Genomic DNA, 23,074 nt, shown 5'->3' with positions numbered 1-23,074 from the left:
ACAGACATACTGATGCACACATTCAGACAGTTTAGTCACTAACCCATGCATTTAGTACGACACATTTATTCACTCACTCATACAGTCAGTCACGCACCTACTAAATCCTTCATCCAGACACTTATACATCCACTCATTCTTCAATATATCAAACATATTTAAACTTTACAGAAACACACAGTCACTGGATGATGTTATCAGTGATGTCATTTGAGATGTCAAATGAGATGTCATCAGTGATGTCATCAGTGATGTCATTTGAGATGTCATCAGTGATGTCATCAGTGATGTCACTGACCATGTCATGAATGATGTAATATGTGACATCATCAGCAGTGGATTGCGGGTGCGCGATATATAGTTAGTGCAACTAACTATATATGGAATTTCAATGGTTTTGTGTGAGTAAAATAAGGTTTTTTAAATGCTAATTCCTAACTATATATGGTGTATAACCTATGGTTTTTTCAGTGAATATATATATAGTCACCTTTTGTATCAATGCCTTAGGCTGTGTTTCAAAAGCTCCACTGTAGCAAAGCCTTGGCCTGCCACCGTATGTCCTCCCTTAGAAAGCATGAGGGCCTAGTTAATCTTGATGTGCACAATAGCACCATCGGTTAACGTGTCATATTGCACCAAAATCTGTAGAGATGGTTTTAAATCCCTTGCTTTAGCATTTGCAAGCCAACCCAAGAGTCAAAATTGAGGGACTTTCTCTTCAGTTTCTAAATACTCCATCTTCAGTTCTGGTTGAGTCAAGGTGATACTTACATATTGCACATAAGCATGTGCCCCACTTTCCCCTCTATGCTGTCCAGCACCAATCTGATACACTTTGGTTTCTACACATTTGTTTGACTGCTGCAAATCTTTTAACACTGTCCTCCAAGCCAGTTTAGGCCTGACGCAGTAGCAATATGCTCTTCTGATTTCCCCCTGTCCAGTTTCTTAAGTGGACTTTGATTTAGGTAAGAATAAATCTCTCTTGTGCTTTTGGGATTTCTGCTATTTCAGGACATCTGCGTGATGTTAAGCGCTTTTCCGATATCTAAATGATAGATCCACTTGTACTGTGTGCTTAAAGTCACCTCCATCTACACCAATGGGCTCTGTCTCATTGTCACTCACCCGAGGAGGCTGCTCCTCCCTAAATGATGTGTTCCATTGTTGCTTTCCCAGGAGATGTCTTTATCCAAATCTTCACTTTTATCACATACACTGCAGAGTTTAGGGCTTCCTCAGTTTGAGTATACCCAAGATCTCCGATTTGCCTTTCCTTCACTCTGTGGCTTGTCGGGGCAACACCATCATGTCCCTCTCACTGCTGATGTAGGAGAGCGGGCATCCTCTCAATCATCATATTATAGGAGGTTGTGTGGAGCTTTTTGAGGTTCACTGTCTAGGTCTGTCATGAATACAAGGTCAGAAGCAATACTGCAGGAAATGTGTCTTTTCACATTGTCACCCCAGCGTTTTATTGCCTTTACCTGCACCCTATATTTTTGCTCCCTGTAGAACTCTGTGAACTTTGTCCCTGCTAACCAGTTATAAAGTGCACATGGTCCTCCTTTTAACATGGTAACATAGGATACGCCTAATTGGTGTGTTTAATGTACCTATTGTATTGTATTGTAATTGCATTTATATAGTGCTTACAACCCTTGACGAGGCGTCGAAGCGCTTTTCGGGACCCATAGAGGATTAGTGTTGAATTAGTATAGTGAACCATGCAAGTGCATTTTAAGTAGTGGATAGGTTAGTCAGTTATTTGGATTCGGAAAGATAGCAGAAGGATAGAGGGGGAAAAAAGGTTTGTATTTTTATAGCACTTGTTACCCCTATAAGTCCCTAGGCTATGGTACAGACGGCCTGTAAGTTAAATGTCACTGGTGCCTGCAGCACTCATTGTGCCAGCTGCATTTTATCCTGCCTACACTGATATATAGTCAAACTGAAAGTAGGCGCAACCTAATTGCCAAGTGAGGTATGATTATCCTAAAATATCCAATAATTCTTTTAGTATATTGGCTTGATGAACTTTTAACAACTTTAGAAGAATTATGATATCTAAATGATATAGGAGATTTATAGCATTGCTTAATGTTGTATGTATTATTATTGGAATTATAATATAATGTGACTAATTTACGTTCCTCATGATATGCTTAAGTAAAACAGAGGGGATTAACTTTGTTTATGAGTACCAAACAGATTGTACAGGTCAACAACATGGATTGTGGTTTTAAGAGAGGCTGTCGTCAGCAGCACTTATAAGTGTTAAATACTAAAAATAATAAATTGTTTTTTACCATTTAGAAAACTGTCCTGAAGAAGGTGAACATCTCTGTGAATCACCGAAACGCAGCGTCGACTTTATTTTCTGTAGTGTAATCAGGAAATGTTGATTATTTTTTTTAATATTGTAACGATTGTATATTTTTATGTATGAACTATTTTTAAACTTTGTGAAATAAATCGAGAATTTGCATTTTATATTTTGGAATTTTTCCGGGTTTTTATCATTTAGTGTTTGCTGACTATTTGATTCTCTTGCTATATTTTATTAGACAATGTTAAGCCAATCCCCTTTGTAATCAGTTACTTTGCCTAAAACACACTTGTGCTTACACACTGGGACACTCTAGTTTTGCCAATCTGTATGTACCCTGTCCCTATTTTCGAATAGTAGGGTTCCTCCCTCTTTTTTTAGACAGGAAGTTAAAGTTAAAGATGTCCTTACATTAAAAAATACCCAAAAGCTATTTTAACTGTAGCAAGGCTTGGTTGTTCAATAGGATAACATTTACTAATGATAATTTTGAGTAGGAGACAACTAGAAAAATAATTAAACAACAAACTAATACTAAAATCCAGTTCAGTAGTGAAGTCGGATTTTTGAAAAATATTAAGGAAAAAGCAGTTTTAGAAAGTTGTTTTTTCGTGCTAAAAGACTATGGATGCCCATTTTCATTTGATCTCCCACTTCTGCTTGCTAGTAATTAGGATTTGAAGGGGTGTGACTACTGCTCCCATAGCAGAGATCAAAGTCCTGGGCGTTGGGAGGTGATGTTGTTCCCTTGACAGTATGACCAGTGGGGTTGGGCCAAGGAACTGAATTAATTCTAAAGAGGCACAGGCAAATTTTCAAATTGTAGCAGAATCCTGGACAGGCTCCTTTCTTTGTCCTGCCAGCCAGGCAGGCTCCAGTCACTTCACTAGTACCTCTTTTTGACATTACAGTGTCAAGTCCTGCTAGAGTATCAAACACTGCTTGACAGGTCTGCTGAAGGTTTACATATAACACTTGGGGCACACTTCAAAGGGCAAAAACAGGACAACAACAAAAAACATGGGAGTCATCCCTTTTAATATATAAGCCCTGTGGGGTGGCATAGGGTATTGGCGCATATTTGTTTTTTTCTGGAGGGGGTATACAGCCCCCTCCCCTTGCCTTCTGGAGGCCCCAGCGACCTCATCCCTTGGGACCGATGTTAATTGATAGTGTGTGTGCTCCCCTTGCCATATTGGAGCCACAGGGACCCCGTCCCGGGGCCAAAGCAACTTAAGTTACTGTGGGTGCCTTGGTGTCCACCCAGGACACCCACAGCAATGGCAGCCCTTAAGGATTACCATTGGCCATTTTCAATCTAAGACTCTGTCTCTGGGCAAGGGGGTTCCTCTGGGCTCTGCTTTAAGCCCTACACTCTTTTTCTCCTCACTCAGCTAGTAAAGTCCTTTGATTTTGAAATACTCTCATATGCAGACGATACCCAATTAGTCATCTCTTTTGGGCAGGACATTGAGAATGTTAAACATTGTTTAATCGCCTGCAAGAGGAAAATTGCCACTTGCCTGTCCCTGAACTGTCTTCAGTTAAACAGGGACTGAACAGAGAATCAACTGTTTGGCAAAGCAAAACTCCACTGGACAGATGAATGGTACCCTGCCGAGCTTGGCCCTGCTCCTTCACCCAGAAACTCGGCGAGAAACCTGGGTATTCTGCTACATAATAAGGTATCAATTAGGACCAGGTGACTTCCATCTGTGGCATGTGTTTCAGGACAATGCGCCTTCTCAGGAGGATCTTTCAGTGGCTTCTACTGAATTCTTTGAAAACCCTTATCTAAGCTTTGATAATTAGTTGCCTTGATTATGGAAATGCACTTGTAGCATCCAATGAGTACCTTCAATCTAAAATGCAGGTCGTACAAAATACTGCAGCTTGTTTGGTTAACAAACTGCCGCTTAGCACATCTTCAGTTCCTTTGCTCAAAGCCCTTCATTGGCTCCCCATTAGGAAAAGAGCACTATTCAAACTACTCTGCATGATGTGTAAAGCTTTGTCAGGCAATGAACCCAAATATCTACAGGAGAAACTGGTTACCTATCTTCTTACAAGAAATCTTAGATCAAAGAGTCATATTCTTCGTTTCCCCTGGCATATTTGTACGTCTAGGCATGGTGAACAAGCTTTTTCTTATCCTGCACCTTATCACTGGAACAAGCTTCCCTTGATCATTTAGGCGTGCAACGAGTTCTCAGGTTTTAAAAAAAGATCTTCAGACCTGGCTGTTCTAATAACTGGTTCTCTATTTGTCTGTTGCTTCAGTGCCAAGATGCCTCTTCGGGGGTGAGTCGCTGCGCTATATCGGGTATCAATTAACATAGCATAACATAAGGTTGTGGGAGGGGTGCCCGGGCCCTCGCAGCCCCTGCAATCATCACTATGCTGCAGTATCTGGCTATATCGGTTTTTCTGCAGCCCAATGGGAGCTTTTCTCTGTTCCCGATGGCTGAGAGCAAACCTATGTTTTCTGACTGCATGTGGGCAGGGAGAACTTCAACTCAGGCAGTCAGGAAACTGCTGTGTCTCAGGAATGGGGTTCCCAGACACTACTGCCATCACAGCCGCTCCCCTTAAAAAGTAATTTGGTCCCAGGGAAGAGGGTGCCTGGGGTCCTTTAGCGGCTTGGGGGGGCTGCATTCCCCACTCATCAAGAAATAAATGTCAGCCAGGGGAGATGGCGTCCCAGGGGCCCTTGTGTAGCTCGGGAAGGGGAGCTGAACACCACCATTTAGAAAAGAAAAGAAAAATTGCCCTAGGGAATAGTGGCATCATAAGGATTGTGGAGGGGGCAGCATGCTTCCCTTCCCAAATAAAATAAAAACAGGGATAGTGAAATGGACAGAGTAGCTGCTCTTTTCACAATCACTGCTCCAGCTGGGGAACATCCTATAATGCCTTTCAAGGGCTTTTCTATATATTTTGTTTATGTTTGTGGTGCAGGAGCACCAGAAACTATTTTTTGTGGAGGTCTGGAGGTAGCGCAGCTACCCAACAACAACAAAACTGGTACCTCACATAGTACATCACTCATGACCTATTTTATGACATCATTGATAACATCACTACAGCATTTGAAAAGGCATTATTGATAACATTGTGCAAGGCGAGGGCGTGATTTATAGTTTCTTTAGGGCATGCGTTAGTTTCTTGAGACAACTATAACTGGTGAATTTCAGTGGTTTTGTTAATTTAAAGTGGTAACTTTTAACAGACATTTTAAACTAACTATAACGTCCCATTTACCTTTGGATTTTCATTATATATATATATATATGTGTAGAAGCTCCAACACACCATATCGTGAGTCACTCTCAGGGCGGGTGCCGCGTAGCGCGATGGTGTTCGCGTCCCATATGTCAGCTCCAATTTCCCAAAATACCCAGCCGGGTTTGTGGAAACAACAGCACTCACACGGGCAACAGCAATCTTATAGCAGAGCGGTTTATTTACAAAAGGCAAACAAACGCGTTTCGGGACTAAAAATCCCTTCGTCAGTGTTATCATTTGGGCGCCAAACTTTTTTCTTTTTAAACACTGTTCATGCCCGCTATTGACATAAACAAAGGACTGATGCATTGCGTCTATGGGGCGCGCCATCTTAGAACGCCTTAAATCTTAAACATTTCGTCTTTATGGCTACATACAAAGCAATATTTCTGTTGTGTACAAAAGGCGTCAATCAAGACATCAGTGTAGAAACACTTAAACACATCTCGCCGTGTATCGGCATATTCCAATTCCAATTTAGGATCATTTCATTCCCAAAAGTGGCCTTATACCTGAGAAACAACGCATTACTGAGAATGCACAATTAAAGCAAAACATCGCTATCTTTATACATGACGCTATATTCAGCAAATCTTGCCGTGGATCGGCATTTGCAACCTAAATTCAGGTTGCATAATTCTCTGGTCACAGGCCATAGAATCAACACAACAGTATATATCATTAAGACGACAAAAATTTTTTTCTTTGCACTATATACATTTTCAAATAACATTCCTGATACATACTCTGAAATACTCCAAAAACGTTACAGACCAATACCATCTAATAAGACACATTTCTCGTGATATTTAGCCCAAGTGAGAGGCAAGTTCCTCCCCCATATTTAGTCCCTTCGGAGCCTTAGTCTCAAGGTCAATGATAAATCTAGACTCTAATCGTCTCAGGACCTGCAGCCGGTTACCTCCTCTGGGATTCTCAGCTGCTTGATCTAAGCAGAAATACCTTAGTAAAGTCCTATCACTTTTGTGCTTTATGGCAAAATGCCTTGCTACCGGGTAGCTAAAATCCTTATTGGCAATTGCCCGCATGTGTTCAAGTATCCGAAGTTTAACGGGATTGATGGTACTGCCCACATACCTCAATGAACACGGGCAGATCAGGCAGTAAACTGCGTGATCTGTGTGACAGGACATGAACTTAGTGATTTTTCTAGCTTGACGACCAGGAACTTCATATGTTAACGTTCTTTTGCTTGCTGAGCAAGCTTTACATTTCCCGCACGGGAAAAACCCTTTAGCATCTTTAAGGGTTCCCAACTGTTTCCTTTCAATTGGCAGATAGCTATGGACTATCTCATCTCGCAGTGACCTTGCCCTTCTAAAAGTGATAGCTGGCACAGCTGGAATGTCAGGGCCCACAATTGGATCCGATTTGAGTATGTGCCAGTGTTTAGACAAGATTGATCTCAATCTGAAAGAGTTTGCAGCGTACGATGTAATCATTCTGAACTGTACTTTTTCAGATTGAGTCAGTACCTTCTTTTCAAACAGTTGACTGCGAGGAATTTTTCTAACTTTCTTCAAGGTTTCATGTAGCTTATTGGTGTTATAGCCTCTATTCTGGAACCTAGTTATACTGTCACTGGCTAAACGCTATTCCCCGCAGTTGGCTTACGATAGAGTTGGGTGCTTATCGTAAGCCAACTGCGGGGAATAGCGTTTTACACGCTTCAAGCAGTCACTCCCGCAAATTAATCTCCAACATCCCCTATGGGGAATTGCTACGACTAAAACGCAATTGTACCCATAATGAAGACTTTGAAAAAGCAGCCAGTGACAGTATAACTAGGTTCCAGAATAGAGGCTATAACACCAATAAGCTACATGAAACCTTGAAGAAAGTTAGAAAAATTCCTCGCAGTCAACTGTTTGAAAAGAAGGTACTGACTCAATCTGAAAAAGTACAGTTCAGAATGATTACACCGTACGCTGCAAACTCTTTCAGATTGAGATCAATCTTGTCTAAACACTGGCACATACTCAAATCGGATCCAATTGTGGGCCCTGACATTCCAGCTGTGCCAGCTATCACTTTTAGAAGGGCAAGGTCACTGCGAGATGAGATAGTCCATAGCTATCTGCCAATTGAAAGGAAACAGTTGGGAACCCTTAAAGATGCTAAAGGGTTTTTCCCGTGCGGGAAATGTAAAGCTTGCTCAGCAAGCAAAAGAACGTTAACATATGAAGTTCCTGGTCGTCAAGCTAGAAAAATCACTAAGTTCATGTCCTGTCACACAGATCACGCAGTTTACTGCCTGATCTGCCCGTGTTCATTGAGGTATGTGGGCAGTACCATCAATCCCGTTAAACTTCGGATACTTGAACACATGCGGGCAATTGCCAATAAGGATTTTAGCTACCCGGTAGCAAGGCATTTTGCCATAAAGCACAAAAGTGATAGGACTTTACTAAGGTATTTCTGCTTAGATCAAGCAGCTGAGAATCCCAGAGGAGGTAACCGGCTGCAGGTCCTGAGACGATTAGAGTCTAGATTTATCATTGACCTTGAGACTAAGGCTCCGAAGGGACTAAATATGGGGGAGGAACTTGCCTCTCACTTGGGCTAAATATCACGAGAAATGTGTCTTATTAGATGGTATTGGTCTGTAACGTTTTTGGAGTATTTCAGAGTATGTATCAGGAATGTTATTTGAAAATGTATATAGTGCAAAGAAAAAAATTTTTGTCGTCTTAATGATATATACTGTTGTGTTGATTCTATGGCCTGTGACCAGAGAATTATGCAACCTGAATTTAGGTTGCAAATGCCGATCCACGGCAAGATTTGCTGAATATAGCGTCATGTATAAAGATAGCGATGTTTTGCTTTAATTGTGCATTCTCAGTAATGCGTTGTTTCTCAGGTATAAGGCCACTTTTGGGAATGAAATGATCCTAAATTGGAATTGGAATATGCCGATACACGGCGAGATGTGTTTAAGTGTTTCTACACTGATGTCTTGATTGACGCTTTTTGTACACAACAGAAATATTGCTTTGTATGTAGCCATAAAGACGAAATGTTTAAGATTTAAGGCGTTCTAAGATGGCGCGCCCCATAGACGCAATGCATCAGTCCTTTGTTTATGTCAATAGCGGGCATGAACAGTGTTTAAAAAGAAAAAAGTTTGGCGCCCAAATGATAACACTGACGAAGGGATTTTTAGTCCCGAAACGCGTTTGTTTGCCTTTTGTAAATAAACCGCTCTGCTATAAGATTGCTGTTGCCCGTGTGAGTGCTGTTGTTTCCACAAACCCGGCTGGGTATTTTGGGAAATTGGAGCTGACATATATATATGTGTGTGTGTATATATATAAATATATATTAGCTGTATAGTCTGTCATAGCAGTCTATACCGGCCATTAAACAACTGCTCCAGTGTTAAAGGTCTGAGCCAAAGGCGAGGGCCTTTAACAAGGGAGCAGAACTTTAATGCTGGTCTAGCCCAGCTACGGTGGGCTGAAAGGCTATTAGAACATTCCGCCGCTAGAGGGCAGAATGTTCTAACAAGTAAAACAAAGGCTTCATGGAGTCGAGGGGACTGAAATCCCCTTGGGCTCTGTGGGGCTTTGTTCACAGCACCAGCTGTTAAAGGAAAACATTGGAATATTGATGCTCCATGATCTTACCAGCCATTAGAAGTGGGGATATCTATCACTTGATATATTCAGCTTGTCCATTGTGTGTGCGCCTGGTTTGGTGCTAGAATTCCACCAAGCCAGATTGTGCTTCTTTAGCAGATCTGGCGTCTTGTGAAATCCAAGTGGTGTTTGCATTGTTCTCACTCCTTTAGGCCCCTTTCTCATGTACGATCGGGAGCTGGTGCCGCTGTATGCAAGGACAATTGGCTTTCCATCACAAAATATCATTTTCGTAGGGAACGTGATTGAGGTTGATGCTTGCCAAGTATATAGCTTTGTGTTGCACGAAAGTCCATTAAAAAATGTAAATCTGGGTCGGAGTTTTGAAATTATGTTACCATGAACTGAAAAGCACAACAGTACCACTTTCCAAATATTTTATTATTTAGTGGCCTTTGCAGAAATTGTAATTTCTGGCAATATTCTTTTGACACTGACTTAACCAATCACTAGTACCCATAAAATGAACGTTAGATTTAACCATTTTTATGTCACTATATTGTTGCGTTTGTGCTGATCAATTTATTGTTTGAAACGCGGTTTGGTGAGTAATCAGTTATTTTTGTAAGGGCCTGACTGAGTGCTTTGGATGGAAGAGTGTAGGTGTCTGCTTCTGGGAAGCGTCTCGATGTTATACATGAGGATGAGATTTGTGCTCCTATCTGTTTATGGTCTGGCTTGCAAGCTCAGCTATCTCCAGACAACTATATAATAATCACCAGTAGAGGGGCTCTGGCTACGCCCACATATTGCGAGCCAGGAGTGCATGTTATGATTGGGCAGAAGTTGTGTACTTCCGCAAAAAAAGTGCTTGCCTTATGCACACCGGCTTGTTTATTTATCCATCCGCCTGAGCTTGAACTTTCAAGGGCAGACACAACATTGTACTGCTAATAACGTGTTTTAGATAATTTATGGTGTTTTTTTCTGGCGGCAGCACAGATGGAAGGAGGGCAGTCCTTAACCTACAAGTATTTTTAGGTCTGGCTTAGCAGTGCAGCTGTCACCTGACGCTTTAACCTACACTAATACAATAATATTTTTCTATGCCCCCACACAAATATATGTCCGTTCCCATGCTATCTGCATGTATTGCTTCACATTACCATATAACATTCCTGAAAGCCAGATATATTGGCATTGGCAATTCTTGTTTTGTTACTCCATCATGGCTGGTACTGAAGCAGCAGAATGAGAGATAGGACCCTTATCTGTACACGTTAGATCTTCTGAGTTTTGTGCTGCTTACACTTAGAAAGTACTGGTAATTTTCTTGAACTGTAGCACCAATGTAGTCTTACATCAGCAAAGAACCTGCTCCCTCACACATTGATGTAGTGCAGTATTTGGCCCCCTGCAGAAAGTGGTACAGGCCCCAGAACTCCAAAATCTCACAGAAATTCAAATGCCTTTGGATCAATTGGGGTTCCCCTAAGAAATAGTTCCTGCAGAGGCCAGCATTACGCCCCCTGGACCCACTGTTGGAAGCGTAGACCAGTGGAACTTTTTGGTTAACTGGAATACTGGTTACAGTCTAGTATAATTGACTTCCAAAAAAGCAGCAACAGGTTAAAACATTTACCTTTCAGAAATATGAGATGGTCATCGCTATGATTTTCAACCTGGACCCTTTTGTTTTAAAAACTGCACTAAAATGTCCAGTCGGCACCATTAGTCCCGAAGGCCTATTACAGACAGTTTGCACTAGCTCAGAAAATCGGTTGGGGCCATGTTTGCTTCTTGTATTATTACGAGTGGAGCAAATGGTATGAGCAATAAACTGTTTTGCTCTGGGGCAAAAAAAAACAAGCATTTACAATGCAATGGTTTTGCCTTTGTTAAAGTTAGAGCTATTGGCATTGCTCTTGACATTTTCATTTATGTTTTTTTTTAAAACATAAATAAATGGCATTGTCATTTACAATAGCAGGGCAGGGCACAGGGAAGGGGGGGCGAGGAGAGACGAAGGAGAGCTGCGGGCTCTTGTTGTAATGCTTTCATGGATGAGTTGGTGGATGCATGGATGGGTGCATGCATGGATGGGTGTATGGATGGGTGTATGGATAGATGCATATATACAGCCAATCCCTCACCAATTTATGGAATCCATCAACCCATCCAACCAACAACCCATCCATGCATCCACCCATACATAATTTAGAATCAGACTTAAGTTCCCCCATGAACCATCAAGCCTTTACCATGGCTTATCATCAACGTATGCTTTCAGAATGTTACATAAACTTGCAGCCATTCGGCATACAGTTGGAAATTCCAAATATCTAAAGTACTGCAGTTTGCAAACAAAAATACATTGCCTCTCTCAAAAAGGCATACAAAGGAACATCACAAATAAAATATTGTGCCCCCATGGTTTGCGAAAGGGGCAGCCCAACACCAACCAACTTGCCTCCTACAAAGAGATGTAATTTAATGTAACGGAACAGGTCTACAAACTGTAATAAACATCAACCATGAAATGCCTGTTGGCTATACTTAATGTTGTCTACAATGAAGCAGCCAGGCCTACTGCCTTGGTCTTAACTTTTCATAATAAACAGATCAGACCTATGGCATCGGCCATAACTTTCCCAGCACAACAATCAGTCTTATAGCCTTTCTTACTGAATGTCTCAATAACCAACTCAGGCCTACAGTACTGCTGCTCTGCCTAATGTTTCCCACAAGGCAACTACTGGCATTCAGTTATAAAATTCCAAATGTATATAAAATTACAAAAAAGTTTATAAATTGTTCAGATATGCCAACAGGTCCCGGAGCTCTGGTCTATTGGGTACGCTGAACTTCAAAGTAATATACTACTTTTGAAAGGCAATACAGTTAAAACAATCCAACATCTGATGCCTTCCCTCTTTAATGTACGATGTTCAGAATAAATATGGCAGGCCTTCTGCCTTTATTGTAACTTTATACAATAAATAGACCAGGCATCTAAAGAATTAATCTCTGCCTTGCCACCACATCCACTTGTATTGAGAACAAGTATTCCCATCAGGCAAAAACTAGAATACAAGCACTTTCCGTGGAAGCAACCAAATCCGGCCCAATCACGGCTGTCCTCGACGGAAGCAACATGTGGGCAAAAGCAAATCCTCTCGCTAACAGTAATTCTGAAAACTCATTGTTGAGAACACGATGTCCAGCAGCAGCTGTGGCTCTCAAGCCAGACCTAAAACGAGTCTATACCACGAAGCGGCAAAGAGAGCGCTCTGCACGTCATGTACAGAATCAATAAGACGCCCCAAAGCTGCCCTTACTCAGTTTGGTAAAGACACACAAACATCAGGCAGGCCCCTTCTGCACTGCAGTGGTTTCCCCAGACCTGAATGTGTCTCTCTTCCCTCTGGAAAACAAGATACTGCACTGAAGGCCAAACCGTAGCTATGGATAAGCTCAGTCAATTGAAACGTGAGCTGCTTCTAGGCGCATCTATCCATTGAACACGAGTACTCTAGACTAGGCGGTCGTGCTGTTTACACTACTTCAACACCGCAGTAAAACAGGTGACTAGCCCTCCAGCCTTTCCTAGAATGCGGACTGCTTATGATCAATTAGGGGGGGAGCTATAGAAACGGAGTGCTTAAATATCCGTGTTCCATATATTCCGCCAGACATTTCTAATCAAGCGTGCTATGTTTGAACCGGACAGAGGTGCAGCACGGTACAGGCGGCGGCAGGAGCCACGGTGCATCCATCTTCGGCATTTAAATAAAGCACAGCTGGAGCCCTTCGTTCAAACAGACATGCCTCAACTATGACCGAACCGAGCGATCCTCCTACCCATGGTCATTCATCATGCCCACAGTCGCCTACATCGTGTGCATATCAACAATTATTTACTTCACGAGCTTAAGTCAATAAATCCACGAGTGAACAGGAAAGGCCTGCGTTTATTAATATAAAAAGCATTGGCAAAGTAAAGAGACCTGACACGTAATGCAGCCATACTCCAGGGGAGGGATGGAGACACGAAGCGGAAGAAAGCCTAAACCGCTGACCAATAACAAGCAAATGGGCGTGACAATAAGCCAAGCAATAACAAACAATGGATGGCCTCTAGGCGCACCGAGAAACAAGCTACCAGTATTACGAAGAGCGGGAGGGGTGCGGGGGCGGGAACGGACACACGGACAGCGGGAGGGAGGGTGGGAGCACTCACCTGGACTTCCTCCGGCGGCGGCGGTCGGCACACACAGGCACGTGTTGCAATGTTAATTGCATTCGGGAACGCCCCCGAATTGAAAATACGAGACTGCATATATTACAAAAGGATTCATTTAAATGTGCATTCTTATTTTCAAGGACATTTGCAAGTTGTTTAACTATCTTAAAGAACTCTTCAGTCGAGTTTTTGCAAGTCTCGACTTATGCGTCACTCTGAGGAGTCCGCCTCTCGAGGCTCTGTAGAGCAATCACTTAAATCCTTTCCTGTACGAAACGCTCGGTACACGAAGAGACGAGCAAGGCCTGCAAGGGTAGAGGGCTCATGTAGCTCCCTGAAGCCCCTCTAGAGTTCAGACCGAAATAAGGAGACTCACAGAGGACGCTTCACAGGCGATCATCTTGGGTGGGCAACACGCCCTCTTCCATACCCAAGAGCCACTCTGTTGTACTTACTGCGTTCTGTGCACAGCATCCTGACCTGACTGTTTCTAAGCGCTAGTCTTGCGCGTGCTCTTAAGATCGCTCCCAGTCTGTACTACCTATGCCTTGTCTCCAGCCCCTGCCTGTGCCCCCAGCAGCCCTTGGCCTGCACGAGAGAAGGTTCCACGAGGCCCGCTAATAGGCGCTTAGTTGAAGTGGCTGACGCTGATCCTGGGACGCTCTGGCCAGCCTCATCTTTGCATTAAAAACGGGTAAATATTGTCTTGTCTGACACCTTTAATTGGTCCCGCCAAGTCACGCAGTGCTTTGTGGAGCAGCGAGCCCCCTGTGGGAGCTCGATGGTTAATGCAGAGGGCCGAACTAAGGCACTTCCTCCCTCCACCCCGCTACCCCACATCATCCCTGGTTAGCCCCTGGCCTGCAGCCTTTCTTCTCTGATTGAAGCGCCTGTCACTTCACTGCCTCCTGCCTCTCGGCAGCATCGTTATCTTGTCAAGCCTCTGAAAGCGCCTCTTACATCTGTAGCGCTTTGGCAGTGTGGCAGCCTTCAGCAAACCTGTCTCTGCTCGGGACAGCACTATCTGTTGACTCCCGCGGGCTGTGCAGGGCGGAAGTGACTGTGACGTCACACATAGGGCCCTCGTCCCTCAGTATCACTCGGTATCTGAAGTGAACGCTGACTGCAGAGATCAAGAGACCCGTTTCAAATGCATCCGCAATCTTCCTCTTACGATTCCCTGTGCCAGTGATATATCATACTGAGTTAGGAACATTTTAGAGATCTGGGTGTAAGTCATAGGGCAGAGGTTAAATCCCTGCCTGGACTGACTGAGCCTTTCATGCTTCGCAGCCGATGCGATTAGCACCAGGGATCTGGCTGGTAATAACGCCTGTTTTATGCAATGCTGCAGCATGACACAACTCCGAGAGCAGGCTCGCTGGCATGTTTTTACCAGATGATATGATGAAAATCTTGCGCCGTGTTGTGTCCGCACTTCTTTTAGTGAAAGTGAGTAAGGAAGGGTCAGGAAGTTCAAACCAACATTCAAAAAGCAGTTTGTGCTATTGAATAACTTTGTTGAGGCCTCTGTGGTGTCATTATTAATATATCCACCCTTTCCTGTTCTCAGCTGCTCTGCACCTGCTGCAGGTCGCCCGGCGAGCCTCCCGCAGCCTGAACCAATGGCAGCGCGGCTCCCGGGTGACGTCAGCGGTGGTTCCCTCGGCTTCTCCGCGGCCCCGGGGCTGCGGCGGTGATTTTCACGGGCAAAACGGCTGTGCACAAAAAGCGCTCAGGGGGAAGCACAGCGCTTCGGACTGACTGACTGCCTGCCTCTATACCGGCCATCGCACAGGAGCAGGAAGGCGGGTGCCCTCAATCCCGGACCAGATTCGGGGGCGTTCCCGGCTTTCGGCTGACGTCGCGTGACGTCGGCAAAAGCCAAAGAATCTCGGGAACGCCCCTGAATCTGGTCCGGCATTGACGGACAGGCCCCTCGTCCAATGGCTAGGCTCCATTTATGGAGCCAGCCAATGAATGACGAGGGCCGACCCAAACCCACACTACAGTTCTCATCAGGTTTTCGCCTGCGCGAAAAAGATGCGCAGAGCGCATCTTTTCGCCAGGCAAAACCTAACAAGCATTTACAATGCAATGGTTTTGCCTTTGTTAAAGTTAGAGCTATTGGCATTGCCCTTGACATTATTTTTATTTATGTTTTTTTTTTAAAACATAAATAAATGGCATTGTCATTTACAATGCAACTAGCTTTATCTCTCGCAAATGACACACGCAAACACCCACAGAGAGCCCCCCCACACACACACAGAGCCCCCCCACACAAACACACACACAGAGCCCCCCCCACACACACACACACAGAGCCCCCCACACACACACCCACACAGAGCCCCTCACACACAGCCACACAGAGCCCTCCACACACACCCACACAGAGCCCCCCCACACACTGCGACCCCCCCCACACACTGCAAGCCCTACACACTGCGAGCCCCCCCACACACTGCGACCCCCATTTCAATAGATGTGTGATGCTTACCTGGTACTAAATTGGTCCCTGCATGGCTGAAAGGTTGAAATGGTGTAGGAGGCAAGGGGACAAATGTGAGCATGGAGAGAAAGGAGTATAAGTTTGAGATTAGTGACTGGGTGAAAATAAAATCAGGAAGGACACAGGGTGGTCTTTCCAAATTAGATGGTCTATTTCAGGTAGAAAATGTCAGTAGGTTCTTTGTGTTCTTGAGGGGGGATAGGTCCAACCGGCACCATAATCGGACGTTTATTGTTTATACCCATTCACAACAGGCAACTAGGCAGGATGGCCGTCTCAGAGCCCAATCAGCAGTGAAGCAACAAGGTCCCTAAACCTCCGTAAAAGCATGTGTAACACTGAGGGGCCCTCCTCAACACACACAGGGCTTGATAGAACTTAATTAGTTCCATACTGACAATTATTGCCAGACCAAAAATGTGTTTAAAACAGTAACATACACACTTGATATCTAGGAGAGCTCACCGTGTAGCACTGCAGACCCCAATTTTACCCCCATTTTTGCCTGCACACCCTAAAAACGACCATATACAACATGTATACACTTTACGCGTTTAATAGCAGTTGACTAGGAAGTTCAGAAAGCTTTTTACAAGCGAGTAGTCCGCCTGCTCACGTTTTTTCTGGGTTTTCCGCTGCTCGAGTTCGCATTTTTAACATGAAAAGCAAAAGGAAAAACACAAACAGACTCGATGGGCTACTCAACATATCTAATAATATACAACCGGATATTTGCGTGTCTAAAGTTCAAAAATGGGTTTTGGCAACTTCCAACTGAGCGTTGAAGGGACTGACTGAGAAATGTGTGTCTCCGAGGCAGGGTGACAGTGTAAACAAGCATTTACAATGCAATGGTCTCGGCAATATTAAAGGTAGAGCTATTGGCATTGCTCATGACATTTTTTGGGGGGTGTTTTTTAAAAAAAATCATAAATAAATGGCATTGTCATTTACATTGCCCATAGCGTAATCGTTAAATAAATGGCCTTGTCATTTACAATGCCAATAGCTTAATCGCTCGCAAATGCATGACCTATTGCATTTTACACCCACACACGCAAAGCCACCCACACACACATAGAGTCACCCACACAATCTGCACTCTGAATCTGCATTCTGCACTCTGAATCTGCACTCTGAATCTGCACTCTGAATCTGCATTCTGAATCTGCATTCTGCACTCTGAATCTGCATTCTGCACTCTGAATCTGCACTCTGAATCTGCATTCTGCACTCGGAATCTGCACTCGGAATCTGCACTCGGAATGGAATCTGCACTCTGAATCTGCAATCTGAATCTGCATTCTGCACTCGGAATGGAATCTGCACTCGGAATCTGCATTCTGCACTCGGAATGGAATCTGCATTCTGCACTCGGAATGGAATCTGCACTCTGACTCTGCACTCTGACTCTGCACTCTGACTCTGCACTCTGACTCTGCACTCTGAATCTGCACTCTGAATCTGCACTCTGAATCTGCACTCTGAATCTGCACTCTGAATCTGCACTCTGCACTCTGACTCTGCACTCTGACTCTGCACTCTGACTCTGCACTCTGACTCTGCACTCTGACTCTGCACTCTGACTCTGCACTCTGACTCTGCACTCTGAATCCGCACTCTGACTCTGAATCTGCACTCTGCACTCTGAATCTGCACTCTGCACTCTGAATCTGCACTCTGAATCTGCACTCTGAATCTGCACTCTGAATCTGCACTCTGCACTCTGACTCTGCACTCTGACTCTGCACTCTGACTCTGCACTCTGACTCTGCACTCTGACTCTGCACTCTGACTCTGCACTCTGACTCTGCACTCTGACTCTGCACTCTGACTCTGCACTCTGAATCCGCACTCTGAATCCGCACTCTGACTCTGAATCCGCACTCTGACTCTGAATCTGCACTCTGAATCTGCACTCTGAATCTGCACTCTGAATCTGCACTCTGCATCTGCACTCTGCATCTGCACTCTGCATCTGCACTCTGAATCTGCACTCCGAACTCTGAATCTGCACTCTGCACTCTGACTCTGCACTCTGACTCTGCACTCTGACTCTGCACTCTGACTCTGCACTCTGACTCTGCACTCTGACTCTGCACTCTGACTCTGACTCTGCACTCTGAATCCGCACTCTGAATCCGCACTCTGAATCCGCACTCTGACTCTGAATCCGCACTCTGACTCTGAATCTGCACTCTGAATCTGCACTCTGAATCTGCACTCTGAATCTGCACTCTGAATCTGCACTCTGCATCTGCACTCTGAATCTGCACTCCGAACTCTGAATCTGCACTCTGCACTCTGACTCTGCCTCTGCACTCTGACTCTGCACTCTGACTCTGCACTCTGACTCTGCACTCTGACTCTGCACTCTGACTCTGCACTCTGACTCTGCACTCTGACTCTGACTCCGCACTCTGAATCCGCACTCTGAATCCGCACTCTGACTCTGAATCTGCACTCTGCACTCTGAATCTGCACTCTGAATCTGCACTCTGAATCTGCACTCTGAATCTGCACTCTGAATCTGCACTCTGAATCTGCACTCTGCATCTGCACTCTGAATCTGCACTCTGCACTCTGAATCTGCACTCTGAATCTGCACTCTGGCTCTGAATCTGCACTCTGACTCTGCACTCTGAATCTGCACTCTGCACTCTGAATCTGCACTCTGACTCTGAATCTGCACTCTGACTCTGAATCTGCACTCTGACTCTGAATCTGCACTCTGACTCTGCACTCTGAATCTGCACTCTGAATCTGCACTCTGACTCTGCACTCTGAATCTGCACTCTGACTCTGAATCTGCACTCTGAATCTGCACTCTGACTCTGAATCTGCACTCTGAATCTGAAATCTGACTCTGACTCTGCACTCTGACTCTGAATCTGCACTCTGCACTCTGAATCTGCCTCTGAATCTGCACTCTGAATCTGCACTCTGACTCTGACTCTGCACTCTGAATCTGCCTCTGCACTCTGAATCTTCTTCGTTACTAAAGTCAACAACGTATAGATGAGTTTAGAAAAGACTGGTTATATTTAAACAAACACATCCCAATAAGTGCGCACGTCGCAGTTTATGAAATTAGAATTTCAATATTCAGTCAAATAAATGCACCAACCTCCATAAGGCGCTATGTGGAGCCATGTTTTCTGGTCTCTAGTAAACAAAGGCATCGTGTTGTGGTCCAACCCTCGGCTTATGTGGATTATTTTATAATTTACCTATTTTTTTTATAATGTTACACTCCCGACCTCCATACGGTGCTGTATTAAAAGCCATGTTTTTGGGTTCAGACGAGACGCTCCTGCTCTGGTGTGAAATTATAAATATAAATATTCAGTAATGTCAATTTTCGGTAAAATATAAGCACACCAATCTCGTAAGGCGCTTTAAAAGTATGTGTTTGCTCCTGTATACACACGCATCAGCCAGTTACAAAGGGGCTGATGTCTAACGCTCCGTATCGAAGATTTAGTTATAAGATATATTCAACAATGTAAGTGCGCCACCCTTCACTAGGCGCTATTAAAAGCCATGATTTGTATCTCCTTTTAGAAAGAAGCCTTTGACGTACATACGGGCAGAGAACAGAAGCCGCAGTTCTTGTATGAAATGATATTTTATAAATTAAATAACCTCAGAACAGCAACAGCGCAGCTGAAAAACAAAATCATGATGTTGCGGTTCTTGTGTACAGAAGACTCGGACATACATAGGAGCCTGGAGTCCCAGGCTTCAGTAATGGGGTCCTCTAGAATTTAAATATATCATAATATAAGCACGGAAACGGCCAGAGGCGGTGTACAAATATGCCCGGCTCCTTATACACAAGCCTCGAATTACCCCGACGATTAACACAGGCAGCCCACTACAATTTACTCTCTCGTCAGCATTTCTCCATACAGTTGAAATTGTGGGAAACCGAGACGCAGAAAGTCCCCGACGAGAAGGAGAAGCCATCCATTGCCCCCGCTGAACTCGAGAGGCGAGGCGAGGCGCCGCAACCCTGCAAGCCAAGTCACTTGCAGGACTCGGGTAGAAAAGAAAATTAAGCGCGAGATTACCTATCATTTCGGAGCCATTTCTTCCACTCAACAGGATCATTATATGAAGAAATTGCGGCACAAAGCAACTCAGCAGAAACATTTTGACAAAAGCTCCGGCACGCTGAAACCACCGCAGAATCCCAATAGCCTGGGGGCAATGAAAGCAAATGACCTGAAAGGAACAATTCCTCGTGTTTGCCCACAGAGTAAAGCCAGATTCGGGGGCGTTCCCGGCTTTCGGCTGACGTCGCGTGACGTCGGCAAAAGCCAAAGAATCTCGGGAACGCCCCCGAATCTGGTCCGGCATTGACGGACAGGCCCCTCGTCCAATGGCTAGGCTCCATTTATGGAGCCAGCCAATGAATGACGAGGGCCGACCCAAACCCACACTACAGTTCTCATCAGGTTTTCTGCGCATCTTTTCGCCAGGCAAAACCTAAAAAGGTGGAAACCTGATTGAATTCTGTTTTTGTTGTGTTTACTTAATAAGAAATAGAAACATGCTTTTCTTTTGAAGAGTGAAATATGGGGCTATGTTCGAGGCAAATTAATTTGGTGCCATTTTTTTAAATTACAGAAATGGCTTGATCAGTGTACCTTATTTCTTTGTAAAATACTAAAGACTTTTTTGTGTTAATCTCTAAGTCACATATGTAAATGATTTATATGCAAAGTGTGATGTATGGTTATCAGTGGTCCCTTAAAAAAAGGGTATTGGTTTTGCCTTAGTGCGAACATGTTTATTATGGATTGGAGAATTTGTTAGACCCGTTCCCTATCAAATAAGCGGTAAAATAAATTGACCCGGTTTTTAAGCACTGCAACCTTTCTGTAATATGGCTCATGACCGAGAGTAGAGTGGATTGATGAGTAAGTTTATCAATTAATTCCACCTCAGTGGTTGGCTATTACAGCCAACAGAAATGAGGTGCAATTACCATGCAGCCAAACTCCTTGAATACCGTCCTATGATCTGAACCAAGAGCTTATCTGAATATTTCATTGTAAGACTAGCAGTCTTTCATAATGTGTGTGCACTTGTGTATTCCATTACGTCACCTACAACTTGTATCATTGTATTCATACAATGGTTTTCTTTACTGTCTTTATTTGACAACTGGCTCGGGCAATGATCACGGAGCCTCTGTGCCAATCTAATGTATTATAGTGTTTTTTGATTACTTTAAATAAATAAATAACAACACAGTAAGCAGCTGTTCTTCTGTGATGTCTTTCATAGTATTTTTCTTTTCTTTCAGGTCCCCTCCTCAACAGTGGAGTACCTGAAGAAGAATGGCATTGAGGCGGTGGTCCTCCAGACTGAAAAGGCAGTGAAGGAGTATAATGCCCTGGCTGCCCAGGGAGTTAAAGTTGGGGGAGTCTTCCACTCAACTTGCTGATCCTACCAAAAATAAAGCGCTTTCTTCGGGCACTTTTTTTAATTTTTGTTTGAGCTTTTGCCCAGCAATAGCAGTCATCAGAGAGCAGAGAAAATAATTTGGGCATGACATCCCATATTGTTGAAGGTTTCAACAACTATAAGATACAGATGAGCATTATTTCTAATTAAAAAAAGATGGGTGACTGACAATAAACTTTAAGAAATGTCCATGCTGCTAACCAATATAGCCTTTCATCCTTTAAATGGCAATTAACTGAGTGCCAATACATTGAATAAAAATACTTGGTCCCCGATTTACTACTCTGTACAAAAAGGAGTACTGCATGAAATATTGCAGTGTTGCATTCTGTGAAGAACTAAAAAAAAAAAGAAATTTGCACAGTAGCAGATACTGCAAGAGTTGCAACGAATGACATCAGTGGTGCTCACACTGTAAATGGCTACTGTGCACGACTCTTGGCCTCGCACTATAGTGGAATGGTCACCAAGGTACACCCTCCAATACAAATTCCTATGTGTAGACTGCAGCCACTCGTGTAAAATGTGTGATTCATGGTGAAGCACAAAACACATAGGTGTATCTGGTAATCTACTGCTTGGCCTCCTTTTTGTACCTGGATAACTTGGAGTCAGAATTTGGTTTAAAAAAAAAACCAACAGATCCAGCTACTTTAATAGGACTGGCTTTGCTCCAAAACCCATTTTTGTGGGATGAAGGGAGGGGGGGAGAGGCTTCCCTCTCTGGACATGGCCTATTTGCACAACGAAACAACAGGCAGGGCATAAGCGTCAACTTGCGATGTAAAATACTTAGTGCGTACAAAAGATGAGCATTGCTGCGTTTTGCATCACTTTGCAACAACGAAAACGTTAAATAGATCTGGGTCGTTATTTTACTGTGCTTAGAAATAACACCAACTGCCAGTTAAACATCACTCTTACTGCACAGTGTGTTGAGGCAAATAAGTGCATGGAAATCTGTATAGTAAGTTAAGAATTTCAGAAGGTTTTTTTACTCCTCGTGTAAGTGACCCTGCTCAACTGTGGATATTATTAATTTGTTTTATTGCCAAAACTGTAAACATATAAAGGCGTGATTTTGACACCCTTTTGTTTTCAGATTGTTATGTTCTTATAACATACTGTATTCTGTTTTGAGCATCTTTGACCTACCTCTTATGTATCTCAGAGCATAGAGGCAAGCCTGACTCGATACCTCAGAATATAAATATGCACGTCGTTGGCTATTCTGTTTAAGCCATCTCCATGAAACGTCCGTTGTGAGAAGTAGCTTCAATTCCTCTGACACAGCAGTATATTGAATTCATACACAGGTTCTATTGGAAAATTGTTCCGAGGGTGTGGTAATTTCATTGTTTTCCATTCTAAAGCATGCAGCCATCTTCCTCAAAACTCAAGTGGCTAAAAAGGCTTTTCTTCGCCATTCTGTTTAATAAAAAAAGGCTGTATGATACCAAACTTTATCTGACTAACAAAAATTCGGTTTATGTTACCTTCTTGCTTTTCCATCGGTGATCCAGATAAAGTGATTACAACCAGTAATATATTAAACTCATTACAAATCAAAAAAACTGAATATATTTATGGAGCTAGGCAGCTGCAAATGTTGCAACTGTGAG

General features: G+C 43.6%; 1 protein-coding gene across 4 annotated transcripts in view; it reads left to right on the top strand.

The window, feature by feature from the left end:
* The window catches only part of AAMDC (adipogenesis associated Mth938 domain containing), a 228,854-nt gene extending 207,390 nt beyond the window's left edge, over positions 1-21,464 (top strand). For all 4 annotated transcript variants that reach the window (XM_078658504.1, XM_078658505.1, XM_078658503.1 and 1 more), the window contains one exon: positions 21,292-21,464. In XM_078658504.1, the coding sequence (XP_078514630.1) occupies positions 21,292-21,432 (141 nt within the window). In that variant the 3' untranslated portion in view covers positions 21,433-21,464. The remainder of the gene's footprint in view (positions 1-21,291) is intronic.
* The last annotated feature ends 1,610 nt before the right edge of the window (positions 21,465-23,074 follow it).

Source organism: Lissotriton helveticus, chromosome 8, assembly GCF_964261635.1.
Source record: "Lissotriton helveticus chromosome 8, aLisHel1.1, whole genome shotgun sequence".
NCBI classification, from domain to species: domain Eukaryota; kingdom Metazoa; phylum Chordata; class Amphibia; order Caudata; family Salamandridae; genus Lissotriton; species Lissotriton helveticus.
The sequence above is the reverse complement of the archived record's forward strand: the minus strand, read 5'-3'. Positions and strand labels throughout refer to the sequence as shown.